Raw genomic sequence first — 11,919 nt, 5'->3', positions numbered from 1 at the left:
TTACAGATGTGAGCCACTGAGCCCAGCTGTGGGTTCAAAAGTTCTTAATTCTTCCAGGGGAACATTAAGAAAATCTTGAAAGTCCTACTACACCTATTAAAGAAATTCCATTTATATTTTTAAATATTCTTACAAAGAAAGCTTTAGGTCCAGAGTTTTCAAGAGTTCTACAAACTACCAAGAAATGAATATTTCTAATCATATACAAGCTGTTTTAGGGAATAAAGAAAAACCAAACCCTAACTCATTATGTGACAGATAATAGAAAAAATCTCCACCAAAAGTACTAAATGGACATATAGTCAATTTTCAGGTGGGTTAGGGTTCCTCTTTTATTGTAGATGGCCACCTGTCTTGGAACAGGTATAGGGAACTTGCCAAACATCAATTAATACACTGCCCATTCATCTTATCTATTTATTTGAGAATGAAAATCTCTGCATAAACATTCCCAGATTAAGCAAATATGTAATATTTGGGACACACTTATACTAAGAAACTATTTGCTGGTCACCTACATTTAAGTTTAACTGGGACTGTGCTTTTGTTTTATCTTGCAAACCTACATATGCAGCCATGCTGAGTTGCCCCAGGTTCCTGTAGATGTCTGCTAGCATTCTATGCCTGTTCAAATGAGGGCTTTTAGCCAATTACTCCATTTTTACACAAGATATAAAGCTAGGAATGTGATGTCAGTGATGTGGTGAGTAATAAAATGATCTAAATATATTTAGATTCATTGAAAATGTGGTCTTCTTTATTCATGTAAGTGGTGCTTTTCAAATAAAGCATTATTTATTCCATTTTTTATTTATTCAATAAATATTAACAGAAATCATGTCAAATATTGTCTTACCAACTCCAGTCCTGACTGAGGCAAGAATATGTTTCTAGGCCACAGGATAAAAAACCCACTGAGGCGTTTCATGACACTAACTTAAGAAAGTGAGTCTATTCAGTTCTGTAGGAACAAGGTAACTAACCACGTAGTCCGTGGAGTGATCGTGGCTCTCAAACCTGTGTGTTCCTTGTTCATGGCAAGGTAGGCACAAAAATTGAAAGAAGGATTTTAGAAAAATGTATACCAACATGACAATTAATTTTTATTGAATCAAAAAATTAAAAAACAAAAAGGTCTTACATGTGTTTTTGTTTTATATTTCATTTTTATTAATTTATTTTTTTAAATTTAATTCCTAGAATAGTTTTAGATTTACAAAGTTATTGCGTAGATGTACTTGCTTCTATTTTCTGAAAGAAATTATAAACAATTGGTATCATTTCTTTTTTAAATGTCTAGTAGAATTCACCAGTAAAATGATGTACACCTGTGTTTTCTCTTGTGGAAGGATTTAAATTACTGATTAAATTTATTTAACAAATATAGGCCTATTGAGTTTATCTATTTCTACTTGAGTTTTAATGATTTGTATCTTTCAAGAAACTAATTTGTTTTATCTAAATTACAAATTTTGGGACATAGAGTTGTTTGTAGTATTCCTTTACTATCTTTTAAAAATTATTATTATACTTTAAGTTCTGGGATACATGTGCAGAATGTGCAAGTTTGTTACATAGGTATACACATGCTATGGTTGTTTGCTGCATCCATCAACCCATCATCTACATTAGGTATTTTCTCCTAATGCTGTTCCTCCCCTAGTCCCCCACCTGCTGATAGGCCCTGGTGTGTGATGTTTTCCTACCTGTGTCCATGTGTTTTCACTGTTCAACTCCCACTTATGAGTGAGAACATGCGGTGTTTGGTTTTCTGTTCCTGAGTTAGTTTGCTGAGAATGATGGTTTCCAGCTTCATCCATGCCCCTGCAAAGGACAACGAACTCATTCTTTTTTATGACTGCATAGTATTCCATGTTGTATATGTGCCACATTTTCTTTATCTGGTCTATCATTGATGGGCATTTGGGTTGGTTCCCAAGTCTTTGCTGTGGTGAATAGTGCTGCAATAAACAAACACATGCATGTGCCTTTATAGTAGAATGATTTATATTTCTTTGAGTATATACCCAGTAATGGGATTGCTGGATCAAATGGTATTTCTGGTTCTAGATCCTTGAGGAATTGTCACACTGTCTTCCAAAATGGTTGAACTAATTTACACTACCAACAGTGTAAAAGTGTTCCTATTTCTCCACACCCTCTCCAGCATCTGTTGTTTTCTGACTTTTTAATGATCACCATTCTAACTGGTGTAAGATATTGGCGTGAGGTATCTCATTGTGGTTTTGATTTGCATTTCTCTAATGACCAGTGATGATGAGCTTTTTTTCATATGTTTGTTGGCTGCATAAATGTCTTCTTTTCAGAAGTGTCTGTTCATATCCTTTGCTCACTTTTTGATGGGGTTGTTTGTTTTTCCTTGTAAATTTGTTTAAGTTCTTTGTAGATTCTGGATATTAGCCCTTGGTCAGATGAATAGACTGCAAAAATTTTCTCCCTTTCTATAGGTTGCAAATTGACAAATGGGATCTAATTAAACAAAAGAGTTTCTGCACAGCAAAAGAAACTATCATCAGAGTGAACAGGCAACCTACTATCTTTTTTTCACCAGTGGATTCAGTAGTGATGACCTCTGTATTAGGTTACTATTGCTACTGTAGCAAATTCCCTGAAATACAGCTGCTTAAACAGCATAGATTTATTTTCTTTCAGTCCTGAAGAACAGAAGTAGTCAAGACATTTACAGGTCTCAAATCAAGATGTTGGCATGACTGTTTCCTTCTGGAGGCATGAGAAGAAAATCCATTCTTGCCTATTCCGGGTTTTAGAGGCTGCATGTGGCCCTTTCAGCCATCTTCAAATAAAGCTGCATAATCTTTTGTCTCCCCTCTGACTTTCTGCCTCCCTCTCATAAAGACCTTGTGATTGTACTCATGCATCCAGAATAATCACCCTATCTTAAGATTCTTAATGCAATCATATCTGCAAAGTCCATTATGCCATTCAAGGTAACAAATTCATAAATTCCAGGAAGAAGGTCTTTTGAGGGAGGCCATTTTTCAGCCTCCCTTGATCTCTTTTTCATTTCTGACATTACTAAATTGCACCACCTTATTTTATTCATGGTTAGTCTGCCTATAGATGCCTAAATTTTATTGATCTTTTAAATCAGTTTTTTATTTATTATTTTTTCCATTGTTTTTCTCTTTTTAAATTCATTGGTTTCTATTCTATTATTACATTTCTTCTTCTGCTTGCTTCACAATTAAATAGCCTTTATTTCTCCAGCTTCCTAAAGAGTACACTTGGATTATTTATTTTAGATCATTATTTCTTTTCTCATATATTCAACTAATATTATATATTTTCTTCTAAGCACTGCTTTCATTGTATACCACAAATTTTAATAAGTTGTATTTTCATTTTCACTGAGTTCATCTTTTTAAAATTTTTTTAAATTTCCATTTAAAAAAATAGAAATAGTTTAAATAACTATTTAACTAGTTAAATAGTTAAATACTTAAAAAAACTACTTTTTTAAAATTTCTCTGTGACTTCTATTTTTCCATGTATTATTTAGAAATGTGTTGTTTTAACTCCAAGTATTTTGGAATCTCTCATCTATGTTCCTGTTTTTGATTTCCAGTTTAATTCCACTGTGATCTGACAGCATACTTTCTATGATTTCTATACTTTTAAATTTGTTAAAGTGTAATTCATGCCTGGGAATGTGGTCTATTTAGGTAAATGCTCCATGTGACTGTGAGAAAAATGTGTATTATGCTGTTGGATGCAGTATTCTTTAAGTGTCAATTAGAACAAATTGAATGATAATGCTATTCAGGTCAACCCTGTTCCTAATTTTCTACTTACTTGTTCTATTAGTTACAAAAAGAAAAGAAGTCTCTGTGTACAAAAAAAAAGATTTCTCTAATTCTCCTTGTAATTGTGTAAGTAATTGTCTCATGCATCTTGTTCTCTTGTTAGGTACATACATGTGAAACATTGTTAGGTCCTTTTGAAGAATTGACCCCTTTTATCATTTTGTAATGCCCCTCTTGATTCCAAATAATATTTATATACTTTTCTGAAATCTGATTTGTCTGAAGTTAACATACTACTCAAGCTTTCTTTTGATTAATGTTGGCATGGTATATCTTCCTCCATCCCTTTACTTTGATCATACCTGAGGATGTGTGTTGCAAGTGGTTTTATGATAGACAACGTACAGTAGGGTCTTTCTTAAAAAATTCCTTCTGATAATCTCTTTCTTTCAATTGACACATTTAGAACTCCCAGATTTAAAGTGATTATTGATATAGTTGGAATAGCATTTATCATGTTTATAACTGTTTTCTATAAGATCACTTACTCTGTTCAGTTTTTTTCTTTCCTTTTTATGCATTCACTGGTTTTAATTGAACAATTTATATTATTCTATTTTATTCACTCTCATATCTTAATTGTATTTTATTTTAAATTTTTATAGCAGTTGCTATAGAGTTTGCAATATACATTTACAACTAATGCAAGTCCATTGTCAAATAATATATAGTGCTTCACTTGTAGTGCAGAAACTTAGAACAAAGCACTCCAAATTTCTCCCTCTCATCCTTTATGACACTGCTGTCATTCGTCTCACTTGTTCATGTGCTGCACTCACAGGGAACAGTTACTATGTTTCCTTGAAGCTAATGGTTATCTATTAGCTTGATGAAAAATGAGGTAAACAAAATATTTCATTTAACTTTTTTATGCCTTTAACATTCTTCTTTAAGTAGATCTGAGTTTCAGACCTATATCATTTCCCTTTCCCCCCCCAAAAAAAACTTCTTTCAATATTTCTTCCAAAGCAGTTCTGCTGAAAATAAATTCCCTTTTTTGTTTGTCAGAGAAAGGCTTTTATTTCTCATTCACTTTTGAAGGATAATTTTGCTGGCTATACAATTCTAGTTCGGTTGTTATGCCTTCTAATTCGTTAAGTAGTCTATTCCACTAATGGTTTCTGATGAGAAATCTGTTCTAATTCTTGTCCTTGATCCTCTATGGTAAACTGTCCCCCAAACTCTCTGGATTCTTTCAAGATTTTCTCTTAGTCTTTGGTTTACTGAAAATTGAATATAATATGCCTAGGATTGGTTTTTGGTATTTATTCTACTTGCTGTTCTCTGAGCTTCTTGGATCCAGGGTTTGGTGTCTGTCATTAGTTTTGGAAAATGCATGATCATTATTACTTAAAATTTTTCTTTTGCTTCTTTTTTTCTTCTTCTTATATTGCAATTATATATATATTAGAGTTTAAAAATTATCCCACAGTTCTTGGATATTCTGTTCTACTTATTCACTCTATTTTCTCTTTGCATTTTAGTTTGAGAAGTTTCTGTTGACTTATTTTCAAGCTTACTGATTCTTTACTTGGCCGAGTCCAGTCTACAGGTAAGCCCTTCAAAAACATCCTGGTTAGGAGGCTGAGGTAGGTGAATCACCTGAAGTCAGGAGTTCGAGACCAGCCTGGCCTCTGGTCTCTGGTGAAACCTGGTGCCTACTAAAAATACAAAAATTAGCTAGGTGTGGTGACTGGTGGCTATACTCCCAGCGGCTTGGGAGGCTGAGGCAGGAAAATTGCTTGAACTCAGGAGGCGGAGGTTGCAGTGAGCTGAGATTGTGCCACTGCACTCTAGCCTGGGGGACAGACTGAGACTCCGTCTCCCAAAAAAAAATTCCTTTGTTTTTATTATATTGCTTTTGATGTGTAGCGTTGTCTTTTGATTCTTTTACACAGTTTCTATTTTTCTGCATAGATTATGCATCTTTTCTTTCCTATGGTCCATTTTCTTCCTCATGGCCCTTATCACATCAATCATAGTTATTTTAAGTTTCCTAATAGTTCCAAAATCTGTACCATATTTGAGTCTGATTTTGATGTTTGATTTATCTCTTCAGACCATGTTTTTTCTTATTGTTCAGCAAAATTTTTAGTTTCTCTTGAAAGTGTCACTTGATGTATTGAGTAGTAATAACTGAAGTGAAAGACCTTTAGTGTAAGACTTTTCATTACTCTCACTAGGATTTAGTTTGTGTTTAATGTTTGCTATAGCTGTAGGTGCAAGAGGCTTAAAATTTCTCTCGTGTCCCTGTTTTTGTGTTTCCTATTGCCTTTGTCATTTCCTAATAATTCTTTCTTAAATAGTGTACCTTGCAGCTCCTCAGTTGTGATCTATTGTCATTAAACTGCATCTCTATTGATGCGGTAGTGTCTGAGCAAGGGGAAGTATCATATAATTTTATGATTAAATCTCAGTATTTGTGTGAGTCTATGCCCCAGGGTCATGACTTTCAAAAATGTTTCTTAACTCTTTTTCTGTTAGGTAAGATGAAAGGCTAGATGGAGTGGACTTCAATGCACTGGTGCTTAGGCCTGATAAGACGCTCATTAGGTCTTTTTACCTGGAAGTAGGTCTTTGTTATTCAGAATGCTCTGGGCTGATTTAGAAATGGTTTCTTTTCTCCTCCTCCTGCCAAAGCCATGAGAAAATTATTCTTGACTCCACCAAGAGAACCTGTTGGGATTCCTGAAGGTAAAATCCATGAAGGCGTGAGGGCTTTCCTAGGAGTGCAACATCCATGAGTTTCTCACTCTTAATGCCAAGCTGCACTCAACATCCAGCAGTTTTTCAAAATCACCATTTAAGTGTTCCTAACAGCTTGTAGCTCTAGAAGCTTTTGCTCCAGGTAAGCAGAAATGTAAACAACTCTGCGTATTTAGGTGCTTTTCCAGATATTGGGGTACCAACTTGCCCTGCCACCTCAGTTCTCTCATTAGCCTAAAGGAAAGTTGTTGATTTTAAGTTTATTCAGATTTTCTTATTTTTAAAAAAGAGTAACAGCCTCCAAAGCTCTTTATGTCAACATCATAACCAGAAGTTTAAGTAATTCATTTTTTACTGTATTTTACAAAAGTCGCCATGCAACACAGATTGCAAATTAATGAAAAAAAAAAAAAGATCCTTCACAGAAAATTATTTGAGAAGTTCTATTTTAAGTAATGTCAGACTCCCCTAGGACTGATTGTGTCACAACATCAGGGACAATGTGTGGGCGGTGACTGTGTGGAGAAGCACTGTCTTCATTTCTTCATGACACAAACCCTGCCTGAGCAGGGCCCACACCTTCATCACAAATACACTGATGGGGACATTCATATAGTAATTTCCCCTTAGGGCTGGGTGACATTGGGAGAAGCCAAGACTCAGTGTTTCGTCCCCCAACTTCTCCCTCCTCTTCCAAAGGCTCTTATGATAAGAATGAAACAAAAGCATACAAGTATAAAGTAACATTATTATTATTATTCTCTGAGATCTCAGGACATGGAAGACAGAGAGGAGCCTGAAATGAAGGTGAGAAAAAAGGAAAAAGAAGGAGGATCATGACCAGGTGGTCAGGTAGGGCAGTTTGGGGAGAATATTCTCTTGCAGGGTGAGTCTTCACAGTGGTCTAATGTCCATGATGAGCTGCACACCAAGCTCAGGCTGCTGACTTCCCATCTGCCCTAGTCCTTAAACTTGCAGACATAGGGTAACTTTGCATCACAGTTATAATCTTTCCACTTCAGAAATCCTAGGGAGACAGAATACAAAAGGCATGGGGCTGGGGGAACTTGTGGACCCAATGAAGAGGCATCCCAGGTTTTAGCCTAGGATTTAAAGCTTCTTTCTCATCTTCACCAGTTTCTCAATCCAGGAGAATGAGACTCAAAGAAAGCAGAGATGAGAGGAGATGGGAGAAGACACATCAACACTGCATTTCCTAGCTGAAAAGGATTTCCTGAAGGTCAGGCCTAGAAATTGGGGATGAGGAGCGGAAAGTGCTGGGAAGAGGCAGCTCTTCTGTTTCTTACCTGTGCTTCTTGACAGGCTCCCACAGTGGCCAGGGTTTAAGATGGTGGAGGGATTTTTTTCCCATGCAAAGTAATTTATCACATCAGTGCTACTCCACTCTTATCCATCTCCATCAGGCTCTGAACCCTATAAAGAAGAGGAGGCAGCCAGGTGAAGAAAATGGCCATTGCAGCTCTCTTTGCATGGCTCCTGAGCTGTAACACCTGATTCCTCCCCAGCGTCAGGGATTTTGGTCTGCTCTTCCAGATGCTGCCCTAGAGTCCTCTGCACTGGAACCTCTTCCTTAACTCCTCATTGCTATTGGAAAATCCAAGCCAATAAACACAAGACCTTTGAAATCACTCAAGGTAATACGTTACTTGCAGAACAATAATTGGTGTAGCATTTGTGATTAGCCTGTGAACCTCAAAGATAATGTCTATTCTGTATGGGGGGGGCAAAAATTGATCCTATCTTAATTGAGAATTCCCTTAGAATAATAGATGCAGACTCCCTTAAGCTCAGCTAAATTATTTGTAAGGATTCACGTGAGAAATATGTAAAAGTTTTACAAGAGTCCGATTAATTTTATTTAAAGACTAGGGATCTCCACAGAATTCAGATCTTCAGCTGCCTCATGGGCTTCCTATTCTCCCAAATGTCCCCCAGAATCTGGGCCCCATGCTCCCTGAAGTAATTCCTGGCAGAGACAGGGGACAGGGAGTGGATCTGAGCAACAATAGCACCTTGAGATGTAACAGAGAGGAGAGGATATACCCGCACCTGTGTGGGGTCGTGGAGCCCAATCCAGACATATGAGTAGCTGTTACTAATGCTCCTCACCAGGGAGGACACGAAGGATCCCTCAGCCCCACTGAGCACAGACACCAGGTTTCCAGAGGGCCGCTTCTGGAAGGCCAGCTTTGAGGGAGACAAAGAGAATGAGAGGGAGCTTGAGACCCGCTGGGGGAGAGCAGGACAAAGGGAGGTGGGAGGAGGACTATGTGAAAGATAAGCGTGTTCATCATCATTCCCAATGAACTTTTCTGAATGGAGACCCTCCTCTCCCGAGACCTGCATGGATTTTCCCCTGTCACCTCCTACCCCACATCTAAGCACTCACATCTGCATCCATCCAGGATTTTGGTGACAAAAACAAGGCATAGCAGTGGGAGCCATAGGCCTTGGAGCCTTTGGGACAGCGGATCCGCGCAGAGGGCAGTTCCTTCTGGGGTTCTTCACCTGAGGTGGAAGAAGAGGGAGAGGGTAAAATGAAGAGTGGGGGTTGGGGTGGGAGATGACCTTGGGGAATATCTAGGCCTGCCCTTGGGGAGGAAGACCACATTCCTGACACCTCTTCATCTTCTCTTGTGTTTTCAGAAGTTCTTTATCTCAAAATAGGCCTAGTAAATGGGACACCATCTAGTCTCTTATTACCCTTTCCCCTTATTCAACCATTCAACACTCTCTTTACTCTGGACTGTCTCTACATTGGGTCCTCCAATCATTACTGACCCTCCACACTTTCCCACCAGTCTATATTAGAGTCCACTAACTAAATGGAAGCCATCTCATTCCACTGTTAGTGGACCACCGTGGAGCCTCCCACTGCAAGTTAACCTGAAGGAAGGAGTGATGATGCAGGAACTGCAGGCAGGTTCATTAGACACTATGCCATTACCTCATATGGCACACAGGAGCCTTCCTGCTCTTCTTGGCTCTGAGGATTCATAGGAAACCCTGTGCTAGAGGCAGAGCAATCTCACCTTGAACCTGAGACAGGAGCATGAAGCAGGAAAGCAGCATCCAAGATAAGCTGGGCAGGGCCATGGGAGGCAACATGGTGTCTGCGACTTGAGGAGGTAGTCAGGAGTCCCTAAAGGAAGCGTGGTCAGTGGGAGAACACACAGATACCCTACGGCCTCATGTCTTTTTCCTTCTCTAGTCCCCTAGGACTAAAGTGATCTTGGTCACATCCATCATCTTCTACAGTTCTGAATGAGTTGGAATCTGTGTACTCTCCCATCCCCGAGTCCTCCCAGGACAGCTTTGCTGAGTCTCAGAGCTCCTGTGCTCCCTGAAGAAGGGACCCTCCCATGCATTCTCCTGTATCATGTGCAGTAGCCCCTCCCTGGGTCTCCTCTTCTCTCAGCTCCCACTTACCTCCCTGGTAGGATATGGTATGGTTTGTCTGGTCAGGAAAGACTGGGTTTTTTAATAAGAGGATCTCAGGGATGGTCATTGGAGTGAATAACAGCAATATGTAGGCAGGACAGGGGGCATGGGGAGGGCTTGGCATTGGTTCAAAAGATAATGCTGAGGGGAGGAGACTCTTCCTGGCAGAGGCTGGGAATTGTCAGAGATGTTGCCTTTTTCTCTGTAGCAGGCCAGCACTTTCCCCACAAACAGTTGAAGTTTGCACTTTTTCCACCCTCTTCCAGATATCTTCTTCTGAGAAACTTAGGGGAATAAAGGCAGTCTTGTGAGTCTGGTATTACATAATTTAGAAAATATTATGATATTACATAGTTATGAGAAATGTCAAAAGTTTGCTTTTGATCAACCTGCCAGGAACTCACTTCTATAGGCATACATATGAACTTCTTTATACCTTATCTAGTAACATTTAAAATAAATTAATAAACAAAAATTGGGTGGGCATTAAAATTATATGTGCTGGCAAAGACAATGTATTAGTCGAAATAAAGAAAGAATAGAAACCAGAAAAAAAGCAGCACTGATTCAGAGTTGCTGCTTCAACTTTGCAGCAAGATGTAAAAGAAGCTTGAAATAATCTTGTGAGTCATTAGGCAAGCCAGGGTCTTATGGAACAGCAGTTAAATATATTTGCCTTCCAGCTACCTTTGTGTGAGAAGACCAAGAGATAGTTCCTTGGTTTATTGTATTTCTGAACTGACAGTTTGATACCTCAGAGTAACATTCTTCGACTGTGATCTACACACCAATGGGGGTATTCAGGGCCTGTTTGGACTGGCTGTGCAATTACAATTTTCATAGTTATACTAAAGTGTTTTTTGTCATTTTCGTTATGTTGACATTTGCACTGATGAGGCAAAAGAAATGGTGGATATAAGTTCTGGTGCCTTAACATTAATCAAGGCAGTGGCACCAAATTGTATTGCTCATATCCACGTACTTGCAAGAAACAAAATACAAGCATTTTTACTTGAAAATACCCTTGAACTTGATGAATCAGAGTAGTGAATTGGCTTCAGTAAATCTCAACCCTTGAATACATCTAGAGGGAATATTCTGTATGACTAAATGGAAAGCTGACATGCTAAAGTATAATGGTTGTCTTGAGGGAAATAATTTGTAACACTGAGTTTTAATTCACTATTTCATGGAACACCATTTTTACTTGAAAAATAAACCAAGACAAACTTTACTTATTGACATATGGGTATTTTGTTAACGTGTTTTCAGAAAAGATCAAAGTGAGTTAGTAAACGAATATTTTTAACTTTTCTCTTTTAATATGTATTATTATAAATATCAATAGCTCACATGAACAAAATTTTTTTTCGAGCATCCTCAATATTTTTTAAGGATGTAAAAGTGTCCTGAGATCAAAACAGTTTGAGACCTCTGGTTAACATCTAGCTGGCAATTTCCAGAAAATATAGGACATGGAGACGGTATTATATTACAACATAGGAATACCATTAGCAAAATTTAGAAGGTGGGAAATTGTACAGGACAAATAAGTACCTTTCCCCAGCAAGTGAATTTAAGGAAATAAAAGAACATATCACTCTTAATATGTGAAAAGTATGTCAATCAAATAAAATGTGTGAACCATGTTTGGATCTTGATTTGAACAAATTAAATAAAAAATATAATTATAAAACAATTGGGTAAAAGTGAGCATTTGATAATGTTAAGGGACTATATCGTGTTCAAGTGTAATTATAATACTGAAATAGTATTATTTGAAATATCCTTATCATTTAAGATACATAGCACAATACTTACAGATGAAATGGTTATTCAAGATTTACTTCAAAATAATCTACCATGATAGAGATAAAGAAAGAGAGAGACAGATAAAACAAGAGAG

At 37.6% G+C, this 11,919-nt stretch overlaps 1 protein-coding gene and 1 long non-coding RNA gene across 2 annotated transcripts; one reads left to right on the top strand and one right to left on the bottom strand.

Moving 5' to 3' along the window:
- The first annotated feature begins 950 nt into the window (after nt 1-950).
- LOC117062093 lies at nt 951-8,200 on the top strand. The gene is made up of 4 exons (XR_004428213.1): nt 951-1,042; nt 7,326-7,403; nt 7,689-7,791; nt 7,976-8,200. It is a non-coding gene; the product is annotated as an uncharacterized LOC117062093 (long non-coding RNA).
- Nucleotides 7,283-9,714, bottom strand: LOC117062092 (regenerating islet-derived protein 3-gamma-like). Its single transcript, XM_033175255.1, is given in 5 exon segments — nt 7,283-7,578; nt 7,859-7,985; nt 8,622-8,759; nt 8,962-9,080; nt 9,605-9,714. Coding segments are annotated over 5 exon segments (528 nt in total). The 5' UTR covers nt 9,681-9,714; the 3' UTR covers nt 7,283-7,510.
- Nucleotides 9,715-11,919: the final 2,205 nt, after the last annotated feature.

This window comes from Trachypithecus francoisi, unplaced genomic scaffold (genome assembly GCF_009764315.1).
Source record: "Trachypithecus francoisi isolate TF-2019V2 unplaced genomic scaffold, Tfra_2.0 Lachesis_group17, whole genome shotgun sequence".
Taxonomy (NCBI): Eukaryota; Metazoa; Chordata; class Mammalia; order Primates; family Cercopithecidae; genus Trachypithecus; species Trachypithecus francoisi.
The sequence above is the reverse complement of the archived record's forward strand: the minus strand, read 5'-3'. Positions and strand labels throughout refer to the sequence as shown.